This window comes from Coregonus clupeaformis, unplaced genomic scaffold, assembly GCF_020615455.1.
Source record: "Coregonus clupeaformis isolate EN_2021a unplaced genomic scaffold, ASM2061545v1 scaf0675, whole genome shotgun sequence".
NCBI lineage: Eukaryota > Metazoa > Chordata > Actinopteri > Salmoniformes > Salmonidae > Coregonus > Coregonus clupeaformis.
The window spans coordinates 45003-70771 of record NW_025534130.1 but is presented as its reverse complement, the minus strand read 5'-3'; the positions used below and the strand labels follow the sequence as shown (position 1 = coordinate 70771).

Here is a 25769-nt window from a genome sequence, read left to right as displayed (position 1 = left end):
AGAGAGTTAACAACAGGTGTAGACTAACAGTGAAATGCTGACTGACGGGCCCTTCTCAACAATGCAGAGAGAGAGTTAACAACAGGTGTAGACTAACAGTGAAATGCTGACTGACGGGCCCTTCTCAACAATGCAGAGAGAGAGTTAACAACAGGTGTAGACTAACAGTGAAATGCTGACTGACGGGCCCCTTCCCAACAATGCAGAGAGAGAGTTAACAACAGGTGTAGACTAACAGTGAAATGCTGACTGACGGGCCCTTCTCAACAATGCAGAGAGAAGTTAACAACAGGTGTAGACTAACAGTGAAATGCTGACTGACGGGCCCTTCCCAACAATGCAGAGAGAGAGTTAACAACAGGTGTAGACTAACAGTGAAATGCTGACTGACGGGCCCTTCTCAACAATGCAGAGAGAGAGTTAACAACAGGTGTAGACTAACAGTGAAATGCTGACTGACGGGCCCTTCCCAACAGGTGTAGACTAACAGTGAAATGCTGACTGACGGGCCCTTCTCAACAATGCAGAGAGAGAGTTAACAACAGGTGTAGACTAACAGTGAAATGCTGACTGACGGGCCCTTCCCAACAGGTGTAGACTAACAGTGAAATGCTGACTGACGGGCCCTTCCCAACAGGTGTAGACTAACAGTGAAATGCTGACTGACGGGCCCTTCTCAACAATGCAGAGAGAGAGTTAACAACAGGTGTAGACTAACAGTGAAATGCTGACTGACGGGCCCTTCTCAACAATGCAGAGAGAGAGTTAACAACAGGTGTAGACTAACAGTGAAATGCTGACTGACGGGCCCTTCCCAACAACAGGTGTAGACTAACAGTGAAATGCTGACTGACGGGCCCTTCTCAACAATGCAGAGAGAGAGTTAACAACAGGTGTAGACTAACAGTGAAATGCTGACTGACGGGCCCTTCCCAACAGGTGTAGACTAACAGTGAAATGCTGACTGACGGGCCCTTCTCAACAATGCAGAGAGAGAGTTAACAACAGGTGTAGACTAACAGTGAAATGCTGACTGACGGGCCCTTCCCAACAACAGGTGTAGACTAACAGTGAAATGCTGACTGACGGGCCCTTCTCAACAATGCAGAGAGAGTTAACAACAGGTGTAGACTAACAGTGAAATGCTGACTGACGGGCCCTTCCCAACAATGCAGAGAGAGAGTTAACAACAGGTGTAGACTAACAGTGAAATGCTGACTGACGGGCCCTTCCCAACAGGTGTAGACTAACAGTGAAATGCTGACTGACGGGCCCTTCCCAACAGGTGTAGACTAACAGTGAAATGCTGACTGACGGGCCCTTCTCAACAATGCAGAGAGAGAGTTAACAACAGGTGTAGACTAACAGTGAAATGCTGACTGACGGGCCCTTCTCAACAATGCAGAGAGAGAGTTAACAACAGGTGTAGACTAACAGTGAAATGCTGACTGACGGGCCCTTCCCAACAGGTGTAGACTAACAGTGAAATGCTGACTGACGGGCCCTTCTCAACAATGCAGAGAGAGAGTTAACAACAGGTGTAGACTAACAGTGAAATGCTGACTGACGGGCCCTTCCCAACAGGTGTAGACTAACAGTGGATAGCTGACTGACGGGCCCTTCCCAACAGGTGTAGACTAACAGTGAAATGCTGACTGACGGGCCCTTCCCAACAATGCAGAGAGATAGTTAACAACAGGTGTAGACTAACAGTGAAATGCTGACTGACGGGCCCTTCTCAACAATGCAGAGAGAGAGTTAACAACAGGTGTAGACTAACAGTGAAATGCTGACTGACGGGCCCTTCTCAACAATGCAGAGAGAGAGTTAACAACAGGTGTAGACTAACAGTGAAATGCTGACTGACGGGCCCTTCCCAACAATGCAGAGAGAGAGTTAACAACAGGTGTAGACTAACAGTGAAATGCTGACTGACGGGCCCTTCTCAACAATGCAGAGAGAGAGTTAACAACAGGTGTAGACTAACAGTGAAATGCTGACTGACGGGCCCTTCTCAACAATGCAGAGAGAGAGTTAACAACAGGTGTAGACTAACAGTGAAATGCTGACTGACGGGCCCTTCCCAACAGGTGTAGACTAACAGTGAAATGCTGACTGACGGGCCCTTCCCAACAGGTGTAGACTAACAGTGAAATGCTGACTGACGGGCCCTTCTCAACAATGCAGAGAGAGAGTTAACAACAGGTGTAGACTAACAGTGAAATGCTGACTGACGGGCCCTTCCCAACAATGCAGAGAGAGAGTTAACAACAGGTGTAGACTAACAGTGAAATGCTGACTGACGGGCCCTTCTCAACAGGTGTAGACTAACAGTGAAATGCTGACTGACGGGCCCTTCCCAACAGGTGTAGACTAACAGTGAAATGCTGACTGACGGGCCCTTCCCAACAGGTGTAGACTAACAGTGAAATGCTGACTGACGGGCCCTTCCCAACAGGTGTAGACTAACAGTGAAATGCTGACTGACGGGCCCTTCCCAACAGGTGTAGACTAACAGTGAAATGCTGACTGACGGGCCCTTCCCAACAGGTGTAGACTAACAGTGAAATGCTGACTGACGGGCCCTTCCCAACAGGTGTAGACTAACAGTGAAATGCTGACTGACGGGCCCTTCCCAACAATGCAGAGAGAGAGTTAACAACAGGTGTAGACTAACAGTGAAATGCTGACTGACGGGCCCTTCTCAACAGGTATAGACTAACAGTGAAATGCTGACTGACGGGCCCTTCCCAACAGGTGTAGACTAACAGTGAAATGCTGACTGACGGGCCCTTCTCAACAATGCAGAGAGAGAGTTAACAACAGGTGTAGACTAACAGTGAAATGCTGACTGACGGGCCCTTCTCAACAATGCAGAGAGAGAGTTAACAACAGGTGTAGACTAACAGTGAAATGCTGACTGACGGGCCCTTCCCAACAGGTGTAGACTAACAGTGAAATGCTGACTGACGGGCCCTTCCCAACAGGTGTAGACTAACAGTGAAATGCTGACTGACGGGCCCTTCCCAACAGGTGTAGACTAACAGTGAAATGCTGACTGACGGGCCCTTCCCAACAGGTGTAGACTAACAGTGAAATGCTGACTGACGGGCCCTTCCCAACAGGTGTAGACTAACAGTGAAATGCTGACTGACGGGCCCTTCCCAACAGGTGTAGACTAACAGTGAAATGCTGACTGACGGGCCCTTCCCAACAGGTGTAGACTAACAGTGAAATGCTGACTGACGGGCCCTTCCCAACAGGTGTAGACTAACAGTGAAATGCTGACTGACGGGCCCTTCTCAACAATGCAGAGAGAGAGTTAACAACAGGTGTAGACTAACAGTGAAATGCTGACTGACGGGCCCTTCCCAACAGGTGTAGACTAACAGTGAAATGCTGACTGACGGGCCCTTCCCAACAGGTGTAGACTAACAGTGAAATGCTGACTGACGGGCCCTTCCCAACAGGTGTAGACTAACAGTGAAATGCTGACTGACGGGCCCTTCCCAACAATGCAGAGAGAGAGTTAACAACAGGTGTAGACTAACAGTGAAATGCTGACTGACGGGCCCTTCTCAACAGGTATAGACTAACAGTGAAATGCTGACTGACGGGCCCTTCCCAACAGGTGTAGACTAACAGTGAAATGCTGACTGACGGGCCCTTCTCAACAATGCAGAGAGAGAGTTAACAACAGGTGTAGACTAACAGTGAAATGCTGACTGACGGGCCCTTCTCAACAATGCAGAGAGAGAGTTAACAACAGGTGTAGACTAACAGTGAAATGCTGACTGACGGGCCCTTCCCAACAGGTGTAGACTAACAGTGAAATGCTGACTGACGGGCCCTTCCCAACAGGTGTAGACTAACAGTGAAATGCTGACTGACGGGCCCTTCCCAACAGGTGTAGACTAACAGTGAAATGCTGACTGACGGGCCCTTCCCAACAGGTGTAGACTAACAGTGAAATGCTGACTGACGGGCCCTTCCCAACAGGTGTAGACTAACAGTGAAATGCTGACTGACGGGCCCTTCCCAACAGGTGTAGACTAACAGTGAAATGCTGACTGACGGGCCCTTCCCAACAGGTGTAGACTAACAGTGAAATGCTGACTGACGGGCCCTTCCCAACAGGTGTAGACTAACAGTGAAATGCTGACTGACGGGCCCTTCTCAACAATGCAGAGAGAGAGTTAACAACAGGTGTAGACTAACAGTGAAATGCTGACTGACGGGCCCTTCCCAACAGGTGTAGACTAACAGTGAAATGCTGACTGACGGGCCCTTCCCAACAGGTGTAGACTAACAGTGAAATGCTGACTGACGGGCCCCTTCCCAACAATGCAGAGAGAGAGTTAACAACAGGTGTAGACTAACAGTGAAATGCTGACTGACGGGCCCTTCTCAACAATGCAGAGAGAGAGTTAACAACAGGTGTAGACTAACAGTGAAATGCTGACTGACGGGCCCTTCTCAACAATGCAGAGAGAGAGTTAACAACAGGTGTAGACTAACAGTGAAATGCTGACTGACGAGCCCTTCTCAACAATGCAGAGAGAGAGTTAACAACAGGTGTAGACTAACAGTGAAATGCTGACTGACGGGCCCTTCTCAACAATGCAGAGAGAGAGTTAACAACAGGTATAGACTAACAGTGAAATGCTGACTGACGGGCCCTTCCCAACAATGCAGAGAGAGTTAACAACAGGTGTAGACTAACAGTGAAATGCTGACTGACGGGCCCTTCTCAACAATGCAGAGAGAGAGTTAACAACAGGTGTAGACTAACAGTGAAATGCTGACTGACGGGCCCTTCCCAACAATGCAGAGAGAGAGTTAACAACAGGTGTAGACTAACAGTGAAATGCTGACTGACGGGCCCTTCTCAACAGGTGTAGACTAACAGTGAAATGCTGACTGACGGGCCCTTCCCAACAGGTGTAGACTAACAGTGAAATGCTGACTGACGGGCCCTTCCCAACAATGCAGAGAGAGAGTTAACAACAGGTGTAGACTAACAGTGAAATGCTGACTGACGGGCCCTTCCCAACAGGTGTAGACTAACAGTGAAATGCTGACTGACGGGCCCTTCCCAACAGGTGTAGACTAACAGTGAAATGCTGACTGACGGGCCCTTCCCAACAGGTGTAGACTAACAGTGAAATGCTGACTGACGGGCCCTTCCCAACAGGTGTAGACTAACAGTGAAATGCTGACTGACGGGCCCTTCCCAACAGGTGTAGACTAACAGTGAAATGCTGACTGACGGGCCCCTTCCCAACAATGCAGAGAGAGAGTTAACAACAGGTGTAGACTAACAGTGAAATGCTGACTGACGGGCCCTTCTCAACAGGTATAGACTAACAGTGAAATGCTGACTGACGGGCCCTTCCCAACAGGTGTAGACTAACAGTGAAATGCTGACTGACGGGCCCTTCTCAACAATGCAGAGAGAGAGTTAACAACAGGTGTAGACTAACAGTGAAATGCTGACTGACGGGCCCTTCCCAACAGGTGTAGACTAACAGTGAAATGCTGACTGACGGGCCCTTCCCAACAGGTGTAGACTAACAGTGAAATGCTGACTGACGGGCCCTTCCCAACAGGTGTAGACTAACAGTGAAATGCTGACTGACGGGCCCTTCCCAACAATGCAGAGAGAGAGTTAACAACAGGTGTAGACTAACAGTGAAATGCTGACTGACGGGCCCTTCTCAACAATGCAGAGAGAGAGTTAACAACAGGTGTAGACTAACAGTGAAATGCTGACTGACGGGCCCTTCTCAACAATGCAGAGAGAGAGTTAACAACAGGTGTAGACTAACAGTGAAATGCTGACTGACGGGCCCTTCCCAACAGGTGTAGACTAACAGTGAAATGCTGACTGACGGGCCCTTCTCAACAATGCAGAGAGAGAGTTAACAACAGGTGTAGACTAACAGTGAAATGCTGACTGACGGGCCCTTCCCAACAACAGGTGTAGACTAACAGTGAAATGCTGACTGACGGGCCCTTCTCAACAATGCAGAGAGAGAGTTAACAACAGGTGTAGACTAACAGTGAAATGCTGACTGACGGGCCCTTCTCAACAATGCAGAGAGAGAGTTAACCATTTGTAGGGCCTTCCTCTGACACCGCCTGGTAAATAGATCCTAGATGGCAGGAGGCTTGGCCCAACTGATGTACTTGGCCGTACGCACTTTCCTCTGTAGCGCCTTGCGGTCGGATGCCGAGCAGTTACCGTACCAAGCGGTGATGCAACAGGTCAGGATGCATATAGTGTCCCTACCTCTCATTGTACAGTATGGTCAGCTGCTACTAGTAGGGTTGAGTGTAGGGTGTATATAGTGTCCCTACCTCTCATTGTACAGTATGGTCAGCTGCTACTAGTGGGGTTGAGTGTAGGGTGTATATAGTGTCCCTACCTCCCATTGTACAGTGTGGTCAGCTGCTACTAGTAGGGTTGAGTGTAGGGTGTATATAGTGTCCTTACCTCTCATTGTACAGTATGGTCAGCTGCTACTAGTAGGGTTGAGTGTAGGGTGTATATAGTGTCCCTACCTCTCATTGTACAGTATGGTCAGCTGCTACTAGTAGGGTTGAGTGTAGGGTGTATATAGTGTCCCTACCTCCCATTGTACAGTGTGGTACAGCTGCTACTAGTAGGGTTGAGTGTAGGGTGTATATAGTGTCCCTACCTCCCATTGTACAGTATGGTCAGCTGCTACTAGTAGGGTTGAGTGTAGGGTGTATATAGTGTCCCTACCTCCCATTGTACAGTGTGGTCAGCTGCTACTAGTAGGGTTGAGTGTAGGGTGTATATAGTGTCCTTACCTCTCATTGTACAGTATGGTCAGCTGCTACTAGTAGGGTTGAGTGTAGGGTGTATATAGTGTCCCTACCTCTCATTGTACAGTATGGTACAGCTGCTACTAGTAGGGTTGAGTGTAGGGTGTATATAGTGTCCCTACCTCCCATTGTACAGTATGGTACAGCTGCTACTAGTAGGGTTGAGTGTAGGGTGTATATAGTGTCCCTACCTCCCATTGTACAGTATGGTCAGCTGCTACTAGTAGGGTTGAGTGTAGGGTGTATATAGTGTCCCTACCTCTCATTGTACAGTGTGGTACAGCTGCTACTAGTAGGGTTGAGTGTAGGGTGTATATAGTGTCCCTACCTCCCATTGTACAGTATGGTCAGCTGCTACTAGTAGGGTTGAGTGTAGGGTGTATATAGTGTCCCTACCTCCCATTGTACAGTATGGTCAGCTGCTACTAGTAGGGTTGAGTGTAGGGTGTATATAGTGTCCCTACCTCTCATTGTACAGTGTGGTCAGCTGCTACTAGTGGGGTTGAGTGTAGGGTGTATATAGTGTCCCTACCTCCCATTGTACAGTATGGTCAGCTGCTACTAGTAGGGTTGAGTGTAGGGTGTATATAGTGTCCCTACCTCCCATTGTACAGTATGGTCAGCTGCTACTAGTAGGGTTGAGTGTAGGGTGTATATAGTGTCCCTACCTCTCATTGTACAGTATGGTCAGCTGCTACTAGTAGGGTTGAGTGTAGGGTGTATATAGTGTCCCTACCTCTCATTGTACAGTATGGTCAGCTGCTACTAGTAGGGTTGAGTGTAGGGTGTATATAGTGTCCCTACCTCCCATTGTACAGTGTGGTCAGCTGCTACTAGTAGGGTTGAGTGTAGGGTGTATATAGTGTCCCTACCTCTCATTGTACAGTATGGTCAGCTGCTACTAGTAGGGTTGAGTGTAGGGTGTATATAGTGTCCCTACCTCTCATTGTACAGTGTGGTACAGCTGCTACTAGTGGGGTTGAGTGTAGGGTGTATATAGTGTCCCTACCTCTCATTGTACAGTATGGTCAGCTGCTACTAGTAGGGTTGAGTGTAGGGTGTATATAGTGTCCCTACCTCCCATTGTACAGTATGGTCAGCTGCTACTAGTAGGGTTGAGTGTAGGGTGTATATAGTGTCCCTACCTCCCATTGTACAGTATGGTCAGCTGCTACTAGTAGGGTTGAGTGTAGGGTGTATATAGTGTCCCTACCTCTCATTGTACAGTGTGGTACAGCTGCTACTAGTAGGGTTGAGTGTAGGGTGTATATAGTGTCCCTACCTCTCATTGTACAGTATGGTCAGCTGCTACTAGTAGGGTTGAGTGTAGGGTGTATATAGTGTCCCTACCTCTCATTGTACAGTGTGGTCAGCTGCTACTAGTAGGGTTGAGTGTAGGGTGTATATAGTGTCCCTACCTCTCATTGTACAGTATGGTCAGCTGCTACTAGTAGGGTTGAGTGTAGGGTGTATATAGTGTCCCTACCTCCCATTGTACAGTATGGTCAGCTGCTACTAGTAGGGTTGAGTGTAGGGTGTATATAGTGTCCCTACCTCCCATTGTACAGTATGGTCAGCTGCTACTAGTAGGGTTGAGTGTAGGGTGTATATAGTGTCCCTCTTATTGTACAGTATGGTCAGCTGCTACTAGTAGGGTTGAGTGTAGGGTGTATATAGTGTCCCTACCTCTCATTGTACAGTGTGGTACAGCTGCTACTAGTAGGGTTGAGTGTAGGGTGTATATAGTGTCCCTACCTCTCATTGTACAGTATGGTCAGCTGCTACTAGTAGGGTTGAGTGTAGGGTGTATATAGTGTCCCTACCTCCCATTGTACAGTATGGTCAGCTGCTACTAGTAGGGTTGAGTGTAGGGTGTATATAGTGTCCCTACCTCTCATTGTACAGTGTGGTACAGCTGCTACTAGTAGGGTTGAGTGTAGGGTGTATATAGTGTCCCTACCTCCCATTGTACAGTATGGTCAGCTGCTACTAGTAGGGTTGAGTGTAGGGTGTATATAGTGTCCCTACCTCTCATTGTACAGTATGGTCAGCTGCTACTAGTAGGGTTGAGTGTAGGGTGTATATAGTGTCCCTACCTCTCATTGTACAGTATGGTCAGCTGCTACTAGTAGGGTTGAGTGTAGGGTGTATATAGTGTCCCTACCTCTCATTGTACAGTGTGGTACAGCTGCTACTAGTGGGGTTGAGTGTAGGGTGTATATAGTGTCCCTACCTCTCATTGTACAGTATGGTCAGCTGCTACTAGTAGGGTTGAGTGTAGGGTGTATATAGTGTCCCTACCTCCCATTGTACAGTATGGTCAGCTGCTACTAGTAGGGTTGAGTGTAGGGTGTATATAGTGTCCCTACCTCTCATTGTACAGTGTGGTACAGCTGCTACTAGTAGGGTTGAGTGTAGGGTGTATATAGTGTCCCTACCTCTCATTGTACAGTATGGTCAGCTGCTACTAGTAGGGTTGAGTGTAGGGTGTATATAGTGTCCCTACCTCTCATTGTACAGTGTGGTACAGCTGCTACTAGTAGGGTTGAGTGTAGGGTGTATATAGTGTCCCTACCTCTCATTGTACAGTGTGGTACAGCTGCTACTAGTGGGGTTGAGTGTAGGGTGTATATAGTGTCCCTACCTCTCATTGTACAGTATGGTCAGCTGCTACTAGTAGGGTTGAGTGTAGGGTGTATATAGTGTCCCTACCTCTCATTGTACAGTATGGTCAGCTGCTACTAGTGGGGTTGAGTGTAGGGTGTATATAGTGTCCCTACCTCCCATTGTACAGTATGGTCAGCTGCTACTAGTAGGGTTGAGTGTAGGGTGTATATAGTGTCCCTACCTCTCATTGTACAGTATGGTCAGCTGCTACTAGTAGGGTTGAGTGTAGGGTGTATATAGTGTCCCTACCTCTCATTGTACAGTGTGGTTCAGCTGCTACTAGTAGGGTTGAGTGTAGGGTGTATATAGTGTCCCTACCTCTCATTGTACAGTATGGTCAGCTGCTACTAGTAGGGTTGAGTGTAGGGTGTATATAGTGTCCCTACCTCTCATTGTACAGTATGGTCAGCTGCTACTAGTAGGGTTGAGTGTAGGGTGTATATAGTGTCCCTACCTCTCATTGTACAGTATGGTCAGCTGCTACTAGTAGGGTTGAGTGTAGGGTGTATATAGTGTCCCTACCTCTCATTGTACAGTGTGGTACAGCTGCTACTAGTGGGGTTAACAGTAGGGCTGACAGACTTGGTCTGGTCCCAGATCAGCAGTAGTTCAGCCATGCGCTCCTCTGCACACTGAGCGGTCAGCCTGGCCTCAGCATCCTGGTCCCAACAGTCCTCCATCGTCTCCTTCAGGGAACGCACCGCCTGGGGGGAGGTTACAGAGGCTAACACACACCATACACACCATACACCACACACACCATACACCACACACACCATACACCACACACACCATACACCACACACACCATACACCACACACACCATACACCACACACACCATACACCACACACACCACACACACCACACACCATACACCACACACACCATACACCACACACACCATACACCACACACACCATACACCATACACACCATACACCACACACACCATACACCACACACACCATACACCACACACACCATACACCACACACACCATACACCACACACACCATACACCACACACACCCTACACCACACACACCATACACCACACACACCGTACACCACACACACCATACACCACACACACCATACACCACACACCATACACCACACACACCGTACACCACACACACCATACACCACACACACCATACACCACACACACCATACACCACACACACCGTACACACCATACACCACACACACCATACACACCATACACCACACACACCATACACCACACACACCATACACACCATACACCACACACACCATACACCACACACACCATACACCACACACACCATACACCACACACACCACACACCACACACACCATACACCACACACACCACACACCACACACACCATACACCACACACACCATACACCACACACACCATACACCACACACACCGTACACCACACACACCACACACCACACACACCATACACCACACACACCGTACACCACACACACCATACACCACACACACCATACACCACACACACCGTACACACCATACACCACACACACCATACACCACACACACCGTACACCACACACACCATACACCACACACACCGTACACACCATACACCACACACACCGTACACCACACACACCGTACACACCACACACCGTACACCACACACCGTACACCACACACACCATACACCACACACACCGTACACACCATACACCACACACACCATACACCACACACACCATACACCACACACACCATACACCACACACACCATACACCACACACACCATACACCACACACACCATACACCACACACACACCATACACCACACACACCGTACACACCACACACCGTACACCACACACCGTACACCACACAGGTCTCACCAGGCTGTTTTCCTTCCAGGCCTCAGGGAACTTGGGTCTCTGTTTCTCTCTGGACACCAGGACCTGCATGTCCTCAAAGGAAGGGTGGTTCCCTGCTTCCGCCTGGAACGCTGCCTGGAAGTCTGGAACTGATTCTCCTGGAGAGAAAGGAGGAACACAAGCAGATCCAGCGTTAAGGTCAGGGGTCAGGGGTAGGTTTCTCCTGGGAAGAGGTCAGTACACCTCATAAAGGTCTCCCAGTAGACGAGGCCCAGGGTTAGAGGTCAGGGAGGGGTTATTACCTGGGAAGAGGTCAGTACACCTCAAAAAGGTCTCCCAGTAGACGAGGCCCAGGGTTAGAGGTCAGGGGTCAGGGAGAGGTCAGTACACCTCATAAAGGTCTCCCAGTAGATGAGGCCCAGGGTTAGAGGTCAGGGGTCAGGGGTTATTACCTGGGAAGAGGTCAGTACACCTCATAAAGGTCTCCCAGTAGACGAGGCCCAGGGTTAGGGGTCAGGGAGGGGTTATTACCTGGGGAGAGGTCAGTACACCTCATAAAGGTCTCCCAGTAGACGAGGCCCAGGGTTAGAGGTCAGGGAGGGGTTATTACCTGGGAAGAGGTCAGTACACCTCATAAAGGTCTCCCAGTAGACGAGGCCCAGGGTTAGAGGTCAGGAGTCATGGAGAGGTCAGTACACCTCATAAAGGTCTCCCAGTAGATGAGGCCCAGGGTTAGAGGTCAGGGGTCAGGGGGGGGTTATTACCTGGGAAGAGGTCAGTACACCTCATAAAGGTCTCCCAGTAGACGAGGCCCAGGGTTAGAGGTCAGGGAGGGGTTATTACCTGGGAAGAGGTCAGTACACCTCATAAAGGTCTCCCAGTAGACGAGAACCATGGTTAGAGGTCAGGGGTCAGGGAGAGGTCAGTACACCTCATAAAGGTCTCCCAGTAGATGAGGCCCAGGGTTAGAGGTCAGGGGTCAGGGGTTATTACCTGGGGAGAGGTCAGTACACCTCATAAAGGTCTCCCAGTAGATGAGGCCCAGGGTTAGAGGTCAGGGAGGGGTTATTACCTGGGAAGAGGTCAGTACACCTCATAAAGGTCTCCCAGTAGACGAGGCCCAGGGTTAGAGGTCAGGGGTCAGGGAGAGGTCAGTACACCTCATAAAGGTCTCCCAGTAGATGAGGCCCAGGGTTAGAGGTCAGGGGTCAGGGAGAGGTCAGTACACCTCATGAAGGTCTCCCAGTAGACGAGGCCCAGGGTTAGAGGTCAAGGGTCAGGGAGAGGTCAGTACACCTCATAAAGGTCTCCCAGTAGATGAGGCCCAGGGTTAGAGGTCAGGGGTCAGGGAGAGGTCAGTACACCTCATGAAGGTCTCCCAGTAGACGAGGCCCAGGGTTAGAGGTCAGGGAGGGGTTATTACCTGGGAAGAGGTCAGTACACCTCATAAAGGTCTCCCAGTAGATGAGGCCCAGGGTTAGAGGTCAGGGGTCAGGGAGAGGTCAGTACACCTCATAAAGGTCTCCCAGTAGATGAGGCCCAGGGTTAGAGGTCAGGGGTCAGGGAGAGGTCAGTACACCTCATAAAGGTCTCCCAGTAGACGAGGCCCAGGGTTAGAGGTCAGGGGTTATTACCTGGGAAGAGGTCAGTACACCTCATAAAGGTCTCCCAGTAGACGAGGCCCAGGAATAGAGGTCAGGGGTCAGGGAGAGGTCAGTACACCTCATAAAGGTCTCCCAGTAGACGAGGCCCAGGGTTAGAGGTCAGGGAGGGGTTATTACCTGGGAAGAGGTCAGTACACCTCATAAAGGTCTCCCAGTAGATGAGGCCCAGGGTTAGAGGTCAGGGAGGGGTTATTACCTGGGAAGAGGTCAGTACACCTCATAAAGGTCTCCCAGTAGATGAGGCCCAGGGTTAGAGGTCAGGGGTCAGGGAGAGGTCAGTACACCTCATAAAGGTCTCCCAGTAGATGAGGCCCAGGATTAGAGGTCAGGGGTCAGGGAGGGGTTATTACCTGGGAAGAGGTCAGTACACCTCATAAAGGTCTCCCAGTAGACGAGGCCCAGGGTTAGAGGTCAGGGGTCAGGGAGAGGTCAGTACACCTCATGAAGGTCTCCCAGTAGACGAGGCCCAGGGTTAGAGGTCAGGGGTCAGGGAGGGGTTATTACCTGGGAAGAGGTCAGTACACCTCATAAAGGTCTCCCAGTAGACGAGGCCCAGGGTTAGAGGTCAGGGAGGGGTTATTACCTGGGAAGAGGTCAGTACACCTCATGAAGGTCTCCCAGTAGATGAAGCCCAGGGTTAGAGGTCAGGGGTTATTACCTGGGAAGAGGTCAGTACACCTCATAAAGGTCTCCCAGTAGATGAGGCCCAGGGTTAGAGGTCAGGGGTCAGGGAGAGGTCAGTACACCTCATAAAGGTCTCCCAGTAGACGAGGCCCAGGGTTAGAGGTCAGGGGTCAGGGGTTATTACCTGGGAAGAGGTCAGTACACCTCATAAAGGTCTCCCAGTAGACGAGGCCCAGGGTTAGAGGTCAGGGGTCAGGGAGAGGTCAGTACACCTCATGAAGGTCTCCCAGTAGATGAGGCCCAGGGTTAGAGGTCAGGGGTCAGGGGTATACCTGGGTAGTAGGAAGGTCAGTACACCTCATAAAGGTCTCCCAGTAGACGAGGCCCAGGGTTAGAGGTCAGGGGTCAGGGAGAGGTCAGTACACCTCATGAAGGTCTCCCAGTAGATGAGGCCCAGGGTTAGAGGTCAGGGGTCAGGGAGAGGTCAGTACACCTCATAAAGGTCTCCCAGTAGACGAGGCCCAGGGTTAGAGGTCAGGGAGGGGTTATTACCTGGGAAGAGGTCAGTACACCTCATAAAGGTCTCCCAGTAGACGAGGCCCAGGGTTAGAGGTCAGGGGTCAGGAGAGGTCAGTACACCTCATAAAGGTCTCCCAGTAGATGAGGCCCAGGGTTAGAGGTCAGGGGTCATTCGGGAGAGGTCAGTACACCTCATAAAGGTCTCCCAGTAGATGAGGCCCAGGGTTAGAGGTCAGGGGGGGGGTTATTACCTGGGAAGAGGTCAGTACACCTCATAAAGGTCTCCCAGTAGACGAGGCCCAGGGTTAGAGGTCAGGGCAGGGGTTATTACCTGGGAAGAGGTCAGTACACCTCATAAAGGTCTCCCAGTAGACGAGGCCCATGGTTAGAGGTCAGGGGTCAGGGAGAGGTCAGTACACCTCATGAAGGTCTCCCAGTAGACGAGGCCCAGGGTTAGAGGTCAGGGGTCAGGGGCAGAGGTCAGTACACCTCATAAAGGTCTCCCAGTAGACGAGGCCCAGGGTTAGAGGTCAGGGGGGGTTATTACCTGGGAAGAGGTCAGTACACCTCATAAAGGTCTCCCAGTAGACGAGGCCCATGGTTAGAGGTCAGGGGTCAGGGGAGAGGTCAGTACACCTCATAAAGGTCTCCCAGTAGACGAGGCCCAGGGTTAGAGGTCAGGGGTCAGGGGACCTGGGAAGAGGTCAGTACACCTCATAAAGGTCTCCCAGTAGATGAAGCCCAGGGTTAGAGGTCAGGGGTTATTACCTGGGAAGAGGTCAGTACACCTCATAAAGGTCTCCCAGTAGACGAGGCCCAGGGTTAGAGGTCAGGGAGGGGTTATTACCTGGGAAGAGGTCAGTACACCTCATAAAGGTCTCCCAGTAGACGAGGCCCAGGGTTAGAGGTCAGGGGTCAGGGAGAGGTCAGTACACCTCATAAAGGTCTCCCAGTAGACGAGGCCCAGGGTTAGAGGTCAGGGGTCAGGGAGGGGTTATTACCTGGGAAGAGGTCAGTACACCTCATAAAGGTCTCCCAGTAGATGAGGCCCAGGGTTAGAGGTCAGGGGGTCATTACCTGGGAGAGGTCAGTACACCTCATAAAGGTCTCCCAGTAGACGAGGCCCAGGGTTAGAGGTCAGGGGGTCAGGGAGAGGTCAGTACACCTCATAAAGGTCTCCCAGTAGACGAGGCCCAGGGTTAGAGGTCAGGGGTCAGGGTTATCCGAAGAGGTCAGTACACCTCATAAAGGTCTCCCAGTAGACGAGGCCCAGGGTTAGAGGTCAGGGGTTATCCTGGGAAGAGGTCAGTACACCTCATAAAGGTCTCCCAGTAGACGAGGCCCAGGGTTAGAGGTCAGGGGGTCATGGGAGAGGTCAGTACACCTCATAAAGGTCTCCCAGTAGACGAGGCCCAGGGTTAGAGGTCAGGGGTCAGGGAGAGGTCAGTACACCTCATAAAGGTCTCCCAGTAGACGAGGCCCAGGGTTAGAGGTCAGGGGTTATTACCGGGAGAGGTCAGTACACCTCATAAAGGTCTCCCAGTAGACGAGGCCCAGGGTTAGAGGTCAGGGGGGTCAGGGAGAGGTCAGTACACCTCATAAAGGTCTCCCAGTAGACGAGGCCCAGGGTTAGAGGTCAGGGGGTCAGGAGAGGTCAGTACACCTCATAAAGGTCTCCCAGTAGACGAGGCCCAGGGTTAGAGGTCAGGGGTCACGGGAGAGGTCAGTACACCTCATAAAGGTCTCCCAGTAGACGAGGCCCAGGGTTAGAGGTCAGGGAGGGGTTATTACCTGGGAAGAGGTCAGTACACCTCATAAAGGTCTCCCAGTAGACGAGGCCCAGGGTTAGAGGTCAGGGGTCAGGGAGAGGTCAGTACACCTCATAAAGGTCTCCCAGTAGATGAAGCCCAGGGTTAGAGGTCAGGGGTTATTACCTGGGAAGAGGTCAGTACACCTCATAAAGGTCTCCCAGTAGATGAGGCCCAGGGTTAGAGGTCAGGGGGTCATACCTGGGAGAGGTCAGTACACCTCATAAAGGTCTCCCAGTAGATGAGGCCCAGGGTTAGAGGTCAGGGGTCAGGGAGAGGTCAGTACACCTCATAAAGGTCTCCCAGTAGACGAGGCCCAGGGTTAGAGGTCAGGGGTCAGGGTCAGGAGAGGTCAGTACACCTCATAAAGGTCTCCCAGTAGACGAGGCCCAGGGTTAGAGGTCAGGGGTCAGGAGAGGTCAGTACACCTCATAAAGGTCTCCCAGTAGACGAGGCCCAGGGTTAGAGGTCAGGGAGGGGTTTCCTGGGAAGAGGTCAGTACACCTCATAAAGGTCTCCCAGTAGACGAGGCCCAGGGTTAGAGGTCAGGGGTCAGGGAGAGGTCAGTACACCTCATAAAGGTCTCCCAGTAGACGAGGCCCAGGGTTAGAGGTCAGGGGTCAGGGAGAGGTCAGTACACCTCATAAAGGTCTCCCAGTAGATGAGGCCCAGGGTTAGAGGTCAGGGTCAGGAGGTTATTACCTGGGAAGAGGTCAGTACACCTCATAAAGGTCTCCCAGTAGATGAGGCCCAGGGTTAGAGGTCAGGGAGGGGGTTATCTGGGAAGAGGTCAGTACACCTCATAAAGGTCTCCCAGTAGACGAAGCCCAGGGTTAGAGGTCAGGGGTTATTACCTGGGAAGAGGTCAGTACACCTCATAAAGGTCTCCCAGTAGACGAGGCCCAGGGTTAGAGGTCAGGGGTCAGGGAGAGGTCAGTACACCTCATAAAGGTCTCCCAGTAGATGAGGCCCAGGATTAGAGGTCAGGGGTCAGGGAGAGGTCAGTACACCTCATAAAGGTCTCCCAGTAGATGAGGCCCAGGATTAGAGGTCAGGGGTCAGGGAGAGGTCAGTACACCTCATAAAGGTCTCCCAGTAGACGAGGCCCAGGGTTAGGGGTCAGGGAGGGGTTATTACCTGGGAAGAGGTCAGTACACCTCATAAAGGTCTCCCAGTAGACGAGGCCCAGGGTTAGAGGTCAGGGAGGGGTTATTACCTGGGAAGAGGTCAGTACACCTCATAAAGGTCTCCCAGTAGACGAGGCCCAGGGTTAGGGGTCAGGGAGGGGTTATTACCTGGGAAGAGGTCAGTACACCTCATGAAGGTCTCCCAGTAGATGAGGCCCAGGGTTAGAGGTCAGGGGTCAGGGAGAGGTCAGTACACCTCATAAAGGTCTCCCAGTAGATGAGGCCCAGGGTTAGAGGTCAGGGGTCAGGGAGAGGTCAGTACACCTCATAAAGGTCTCCCAGTAGACGAGGCCCAGGGTTAGAGGTCAGGGAGGGGTTATTACCTGGGAAGAGGTCAGTACACCTCATAAAGGTCTCCCAGTAGACGAGGCCCAGGGTTAGAGGTCAGGGGTCAGGGAGAGGTCAGTACACCTCATAAAGGTCTCCCAGTAGATGAGGCCCAGGGTTAGAGGTCAGGGAGGGGTTATTACCTGGGAAGAGGTCAGTACACCTCATAAAGGTCTCCCAGTAGACGAGGCCCAGGGTTAGAGGTCAGGGGTCAGGGAGAGGTTATTACCTGGGAAGAGGTCAGTACACCTCATAAAGGTCTCCCAGTAGACGAGGCCCAGGGTTAGAGGTCAGGGGTCAGGGAGAGGTTATTACCTGGGAAGAGGTCAGTACACCTCATAAAGGTCTCCCAGTAGACGAGGCCCAGGGTTAGAGGTCAGGGGTCAGGGAGAGGTCAGTACACCTCATAAAGGTCTCCCAGTAGATGAGGCCCAGGGTTAGAGGTCAGGGGTCAGGGAGAGGTCAGTACACCTCATAAAGGTCTCCCAGTAGACGAGGCCCAGGGTTAGAGGTCAGGGGTCAGGGGTTATTACCTGGGAAGAGGTCAGTACACCTCATAAAGGTCTCCCAGTAGATGAGGCCCAGGGTTAGAGGTCAGGGGTCAGGGAGAGGTCAGTACACCTCATAAAGGTCTCCCAGTAGACGAGGCCCAGGGTTAGGGGTCAGGGAGGGGTTATTACCTGGGAAGAGGTCAGTACACCTCATAAAGGTCTCCCAGTAGACGAGGCCCAGGGTTAGAGGTCAGGGGTCAGGGAGAGGTCAGTACACCTCATAAAGGTCTCCCAGTAGACGAGGCCCAGGGTTAGAGGTCAGGGGGTCAGGGAAGAGGTCAGTACACCTCATAAAGGTCTCCCAGTAGACGAGGCCCAGGGTTAGAGGTCAGGGAGGGGGTTATTACCTGGGAAGAGGTCAGTACACCTCATAAAGGTCTCCCAGTAGACGAGGCCCAGGGTTAGAGGTCAGGGGTCAGGGGTTATTACCTGGGGAGAGGTCAGTACACCTCATAAAGGTCTCCCAGTAGACGAGGCCCAGGGTTAGAGGTCAGGGAGGGGTTATTACCTGGGAAGAGGTCAGTACACCTCATGAAGGTCTCCCAGTAGACGAGGCCCAGGGCGTACATGTCCACCTGCTTCAGAGCCGACTCACAGTCCCTCAGGTTCACCGCCCCCTCCAGAACCTCTGGGGCCATGTAGCGGACTGTACCCACCTGGAGAGAGACAGAACCAGGGTTATAACACTACACTAACCCTCCAGAACCAGGGTTATAACACTACCCTAACCCTCCAGAACCAGGGTTATAACACTACACTAACCCTAACCCTCCAGAACCAGGGTTATAACACTACACTAACCCTAACCCTCCAGAACCAGGGTTATAACACTACACTAACCCTAACCCTCCAGAACCAGGGTTATAACACTACACTAACCCTAACCCTCCAGAACCAGGGTTATAACACTACACTAACCCTAACCCTCCAGAACCAGGGTTATAACACTACACTAACCCTAACCCTCCAGAACCAGGGTTATAACACTACACTAACCCTAACCCTCCAGAACCAGGGTTATAACACTACACTAACCCTAACCCTCCAGAACCAGGGTTATAACACTACACTAACCCTAACCCTCCAGAACCAGGGTTATAACACTACACTAACCCTAACCCTCCAGAACCAGGGTTATAACACTACACTAACCCTAACCCTCCAGAACCAGGGTTATAACACTACACTAACCCTAACCCTCCAGAACCAGGGTTATAACACTACACTAACCCTAACCCTCCAGAACCAGGGTTATAACACTACACTAACCCTAACCCTCCAGAACCAGGGTTATAACACTACCCTAACCCTCCAGAACCAGGGTTATAACACTACACTAACCCTAACCACCCACTCCAGAATGTCCCAAGCCATGTAGCAGAAAGTTCCACCCTGGGAGAGACAGACATGTGTTTCAAAGGGTTCTATTGGGTTCCAAAGGGTTCTATTGGGTTCCAAAGGGTTCTATTGGGTTTCAAAGGGTTCTATTGGGTTCCAAAGGGTTCTATTGGGTTTCAAATGGTTCTATTGGGTTCCAAAGGCTTCTATGGTCTCCACTCACCTCACTGATGGCAGCATTCTCCTCCTCTCCCTGCCGTACCGGCCGGTTCCCCGTCAACTTCATGGAGAGGCCAAAGTCGATGATGACACATGTTCCGTCGTTCTTCACCAGAATGTTCCGACTGTTCAGATCTCTGTGAGACACAGCTGGCTTGTAGAAGTCTGGAGGAGGAGGAAGGGAGAGAGGAGGAGGAGGAGGGAAGAGGAGGAGGAGGAGGTGGGAGAGAGGAGGAGGAGGAGGGGGAAGAGGAGGAGGAGGAGGTGGGAGAGAGGAGGAGGAGGAGGAGGACGAGGAGGAGGGAAGAGAGGAGGAGGAGGAGGAGGACGAGGAGGAGGGAAGAGAGGAGGAAGGGAGAGAGAAGGAGGAGGAGGGGGGAAGAGAGGAGGAGGAGGAGTAGGAGGGAAGAGAGGAGGAGGAGGAAGAGAGGAGGAAGAGGAGGGAAGAGAGGAGGAGGAGGGGGAGGGGGGAAGAGAGGAAGAAGAGGAGGGAAGAGAGGAGGAGGAGGGGAAGGGGGGAAGAGAGGAGAAGGAGGGGGGAAGAGAGGAAGAGGAGGAGGGAAGAGAGGAAGAGGAGGAGGCGAGAGGAAGAGGAGGGGGAAAGAGAGGAGGAGGAGGGTGGAAGAGAGGAAGAGGAGGGGGGAAGAGAGGAAGAGGAGGAGGGAAGAGAGGAAGAGGAGGAGGAAGAGAGGAGGAGGAGGGAAGAGAGGAGGAGGAGGAGGGAAGAGAGGAAGAGGAGGAGGTAGAGGGGGATGATAGGAGAAGGAGGAGGGGGGAAGAGATGAGGAGGAGGAGGGGGAGGGGGAGGAGAGGAGGAGGAGGAGGGGGAAGATAGGATAAGGAGGAGAATGGAAGAGAGGAGGAGGAAAGAAGATGAGGAGGAGGAGGAGGAGGAGGAGGACGAGGACGAGGAGAAGGGATGAAAGGAGGAGGGAAGAGAGGAGGAAGGGAGAGAGAAGGAGGAGGAGGGGGGAAGAGAGGAGGAGGGGAAGAGAGGAGAAGGAGGAGGAGGAGAAGGGGGGAAGAGAGGAGGAGGAGGAGAAGAGAGGAGAAGGAGGAGGATGAGAGGAGGAGGAGGAGGAGAAGGGAAGAGAGGAGGAGGAGGAGGGGGAAGAGAGGAGGAGGGAAGAGAGGAGAAGGAGGAGGAGGAGAAGGGGGAAGAGAGGAGGAGGAGGAGAAGAGAGGAGAAGGAGGAGGAAGAGAGGAGGAGGAGGAGGAGGAGAAGGAAGAGAGGAGGAGGAGGAGAAGAGAGGAGGAGGAGGAGGAGGAGGGGAGAAGAGAGGAGGAGGAGGGAAGAGAGGAGGAAGAGCAGGAGGAAGAGGGGGATGATAGGAGAAGGAGGAGGAGGGGGGAAGAGAGGAGGAGGAGGAGGGGGAGAGGAGGAGGAAGAGAGGAGGAAGAGGAGGATGAGGAGGGAAGAGAGGAGGAGGAGGACGAGGAGGAGGAAAGAGAGGAGGAGGAGGAGGGGAAGAAGGGAGTTACAAGATGCTATTTAGAACTAGGACTGGGTTCGTTCATAACAGATGAGGAGAACTGATCCTATACCAGTTATTACTGACAACCAGGGCACAGGCAGACCTTTATTGACTTGGTGCAGTAGTCTGGTGATAGTACTGTACTGTAGAATAGAGCAGTAGTCTGGTGATAGTACTGTAGAATAGAGCAGTAGTCTGGTGATAGTACTGTACTGTAGAATAGAGCAGTAGTCTGGTGATAGTACTGTACTGTAGAATAGAGCAGTAGTCTGGTGATAGTACTGTACTGTAGAATAGAGCAGTAGTCTGGTGATAGTACTGTAGAATAGAGCAGTAGTCTGGTGATAGTACTGTAGAATAGAGCAGTAGTCTGGTGATAGTACTGTAGAATAGAGCAGTAGTCTGGTGATAGTACTGTACTGTAGAATAGAGCAGTAGTCTGGTGATAGTACTGTAGAATAGAGCAGTAGTCTGGTGATAGTACTGTAGAATAGAGCAGTAGTCTGGTGATAGTACTGTCCTGTAGAATAGAGCAGTAGTCTGGTGATAGTACTGTACTGTAGAATAGAGCAGTAGTCTGGTGATAGCACTGTAGAATAGAGCAGTAGTCTGGTGATAGTACTGTAGAATAGAGCAGTAGTCTGGTGATAGTACTGTAGAATAGAGCAGTAGTCTGGTGATAGTACTGTAGAATAGAGCAGTAGTCTGGTGATAGTACTGTAGAATAGAGCAGTAGTCTGGTGATAGTACTGTAGAATAGAGCAGTAGTCTGGTGATAGTACTGTACGAATAGAGCAGTAGTCTGGTGATAGTACTGTACTGAGAATAGAGCAGTAGTCTGGTGATAGTACTGTACGTAGAATAGAGCAGTAGTCTGGTGATAGTACTGTAGAATAGAGCAGTAGTCTGGTGATAGTACTGTAGAATAGAGCAGTAGTCTGGTGATAGTACTGTACGAATAGAGCAGTAGTCTGGTGATAGTACTGTAGAATAGAGCAGTAGTCTGGTGATAGTACTGTAGAATAGAGCAGTAGTCTGGTGATAGTACTGTAGAATAGAGCAGTAGTCTGGTGATAGTACTGTACGAATAGAGCAGTAGTCTGGTGATAGTACTGTACTGTAGAATAGAGCAGTAGTCTGGTGATAGTACTGTAGAATAGAGCAGTAGTCTGGTGATAGTACTGTAGAATAGAGCAGTAGTCTGGTGATAGTACTGTAGAATAGAGCAGTAGTCTGGTGATAGTACTGTAGAATAGAGCAGTAGTCTGGTGATAGTACTGTAGAATAGAGCAGTAGTCTGGTGATAGTACTGTAGAATAGAGCAGTAGTCTGGTGATAGTACTGTAGAATAGAGCAGTAGTCTGGTGATAGTACTGTAGAATAGAGCAGTAGTCTGGTGATAGTACTGCAGAATAGAGCAGTAGTCTGGTGATAGTACTGTACTGTAGAATAGAGCAGTAGTCTGGTGATAGTACTGTACTGTAGAATAGAGCAGTAGTCTGGTGATAGTACTGTACTGTAGAATAGAGCAGTAGTCTGGTGATAGTACTGTAGAATAGAGCAGTAGTCTGGTGATAGTACTGTAGAATAGAGCAGTAGTCTGGTGATAGTACTGTACTGTAGAATAGAGCAGTAGTCTGGTGATAGTACTGTAGAATAGAGCAGTAGTCTGGTGATAGTACTGTAGAATAGAGCAGTAGTCTGGTGATAGTACTGTAGAATAGAGCAGTAGTCTGGTGATAGTACTGTAGAATAGAGCAGTAGTCTGGTGATAGTACTGTACTGTAGAATAGAGCAGTAGTCTGGTGATAGTACTGTACTGTAGAATAGAGCAGTAGTCTGGTGATAGTACTGTAGAATAGAGCAGTAGTCTGGTGATAGTACTGTAGAATAGAGCAGTAGTCTGGTGATAGTACTGTAGAATAGAGCAGTAGTCTGGTGATAGTACTGTAGAATAGAGCAGTAGTCTGGTGATAGTACTGTAGAATAGAGCAGTAGTCTGGTGATAGTACTGTACTGTAGAATAGAGCAGTAGTCTGGTGATAGTACTGTAGAATAGAGCAGTAGTCTGGTGATAGTACTGTACTGTAGAATAGAGCAGTAGTCTGGTGATAGTACTGTAGAATAGAGCAGTAGTCTGGTGATAGTACTGTAGAATAGAGCAGTAGTCTGGTGATAGTACTGTACTGTAGAATAGAGCAGTAGTCTGGTGATAGTACTGTACTGTAGAATAGAGCAGTAGTCTGGTGATAGTACTGTAGAATAGAGCAGTAGTCTGGTGATAGTACTGTAGAATAGAGCAGTAGTCTGGTGATAGTACTGTACTGAATAGAGCAGTAGTCTGGTGATAGTACTGTAGAATAGAGCAGTAGTCTGGTGATAGTACTGTAGAATAGAGCAGTAGTCTGGTGATAGTACTGTAGAATAGAGCAGTAGTCTGGTGATAGTACTGTAGAATAGAGCAGTAGTCTGGTGATAGTACTGTAGAATAGAGCAGTAGTCTGGTGATAGTACTGTACGGTAGAATAGAGCAGTAGTCTGGTGATAGTACTGTACTGTAGAATAGAGCAGTAGTCTGGTGATAGTACTGTAGAATAGAGCAGTAGTCTGGTGATAGTACTGTAGAATAGAGCAGTAGTCTGGTGATAGTACTGTAGAATAGAGCAGTAGTCTGGTGATAGTACTGCAGAATAGAGCAGTAGTCTGGTGATAGTACTGTAGAATAGAGCAGTAGTCTGGTGATAGTACTGTAGAATAGAGCAGTAGTCTGGTGATAGTACTGTACTGTAGAATAGAGCAGTAGTCTGGTGATAGTACTGTAGAATAGAGCAGTAGTCTGGTGATAGTACTGTAGAATAGAGCAGTAGTCTGGTGATAGTACTGTACTGTAGAATAGAGCAGTAGTCTGGTGATAGTACTGTAGAATAGAGCAGTAGTCTGGTGATAGTACTGTAGAATAGAGCAGTAGTCTGGTGATAGTACTGTACTGTAGAATAGAGCAGTAGTCTGGTGATAGTACTGTACTGTAGAATAGAGCAGTAGTCTGGTGATAGTACTGTAGAATAGAGCAGTAGTCTGGTGATAGTACTGTAGAATAGAGCAGTAGTCTGGTGATAGTACTGTAGAATAGAGCAGTAGTCTGGTGATAGTACTGTAGAATAGAGCAGTAGTCTGGTGATAGTACTGTAGAATAGAGCAGTAGTCTGGTGATAGTACTGTAGAATAGAGCAGTAGTCTGGTGATAGTACTGTAGAATAGAGCAGTAGTCCGGGTGATAGTACTGTAGAATAGAGCAGTAGTCTGGTGATAGTACTGTAGAATAGAGCAGTAGTCCGGTGATAGTACTGCTAGAACAGAGCAGTAGTCTGGTGATAGTACTGTAGAATAGAGCAGTAGTCTGGTGATAGTACTGCAGAATAGAGCAGTAGTCTGGTGATAGTACTGTAGAATAGAGCAGTAGTCTGGTGATAGTACTGTAGAATAGAGCAGTAGTCTGGTGATAGTACTGTACTGTAGAATAGAGCAGTAGTCTGGTGATAGTACTGCAGAATAGAGCAGTAGTCCGGTGATAGTACTGTAGAATAGAGCAGTAGTCTGGTGATAGTACTGTAGAATAGAGCAGTAGTCTGGTGATAGTACTGTAGAATAGAGCAGTAGTCTGGTGATAGTACTGTAGAATAGAGCAGTAGTCTGGTGATAGTACTGTAGAATAGAGCAGTAGTCTGGTGATAGTACTGTAGAATAGAGCAGTAGTCTGGTGATAGTACTGTAAGAATAGAGCAGTAGTCTGGTGATAGTACTGTAGAATAGAGCAGTAGTCCGGTGATAGTACTGTACGAATAGAGCAGTAGTCTGGTGATAGTACTGTACTGTAGAATAGAGCAGTAGTCCGGTGATAGTACTGCAGAATAGAGCAGTAGTCTGGTGATAGTACTGCAGAATAGAGCAGTAGTCTGGTGATAGTACTGCAGAATAGAGCAGTAGTCTGGTGATAGTACTGTAGAATAGAGCAGTAGTCTGGTGATAGTACTGTAGAATAGAGCAGTAGTCCGGTGATAGTACTGCAGAATAGAGCAGTAGTCTGGTGATAGTACTGTCAGAATAGAGCAGTAGTCTGGTGATAGTACTGTAGAATAGAGCAGTAGTCTGGTGATAGTACTGTAGAATAGAGCAGTAGTCTGGTGATAGTACTGTACTGTAGAATAGAGCAGTAGTCTGGTGATAGTACTGTAGAATAGAGCAGTAGTCTGGTGATAGTACTGTAGAATAGAGCAGTAGTCTGGTGATAGTACTGTAGAATAGAGCAGTAGTCCGGTGATAGTACTGTAGAATAGAGCAGTAGTCTGGTGATAGTACTGTACAGAATAGAGCAGTAGTCTGGTGATAGTACTGTAGAATAGAGCAGTAGTCTGGTGATAGTACTGTAGAATAGAGCAGTAGTCTGGTGATAGTACTGTAGAATAGAGCAGTAGTCTGGTGATAGTACTGTAGAATAGAGCAGTAGTCTGGTGATAGTACTGTAGAATAGAGCAGTAGTCTGGTGATAGTACTGTAGAATAGAGCAGTAGTCTGGTGATAGTACGCTGTAGAATAGAGCAGTAGTCTGGTGATAGTACTGTACGAATAGAGCAGTAGTCTGGTGATAGTACTGTAGAATAGAGCAGTAGTCTGG

The 25769-nt window shown here is 49.8% G+C and overlaps 1 protein-coding gene and 3 long non-coding RNA genes across 4 annotated transcripts in view; 3 read left to right on the top strand and 1 right to left on the bottom strand.

Moving 5' to 3' along the window:
- Positions 1-19813, bottom strand: part of LOC121563972 (bone morphogenetic protein receptor type-2-like) — a gene marked incomplete at its 5' end in the record, with an annotated part of 33510 nt that extends 13697 nt beyond the window's left edge. The window contains 4 exons of the mRNA XM_045216312.1: positions 10042-10223; positions 11407-11543; positions 18574-18721; positions 19627-19813. Coding sequence (XP_045072247.1) covers positions 10042-10223; positions 11407-11543; positions 18574-18721; positions 19627-19813 — 654 coding nt within the window. The remainder of the gene's footprint in view (positions 1-10041; positions 10224-11406; positions 11544-18573; positions 18722-19626) is intronic.
- On the top strand, positions 12306-13810 carry LOC123485396. The gene is made up of 3 exons (XR_006658997.1): positions 12306-12603; positions 13410-13613; positions 13768-13810. It is a non-coding gene; the product is annotated as an uncharacterized LOC123485396 (long non-coding RNA).
- LOC123485398 lies at positions 16234-16935 on the top strand. Its single transcript, XR_006658999.1, has 3 exons — positions 16234-16278; positions 16713-16762; positions 16915-16935. It is a non-coding gene; the product is annotated as an uncharacterized LOC123485398 (long non-coding RNA).
- Positions 17410-18283, top strand: LOC123485397. Its single transcript, XR_006658998.1, has 3 exons — positions 17410-17441; positions 17521-17975; positions 18058-18283. It is a non-coding gene; the product is annotated as an uncharacterized LOC123485397 (long non-coding RNA).
- Positions 19814-25769: the final 5956 nt, after the last annotated feature.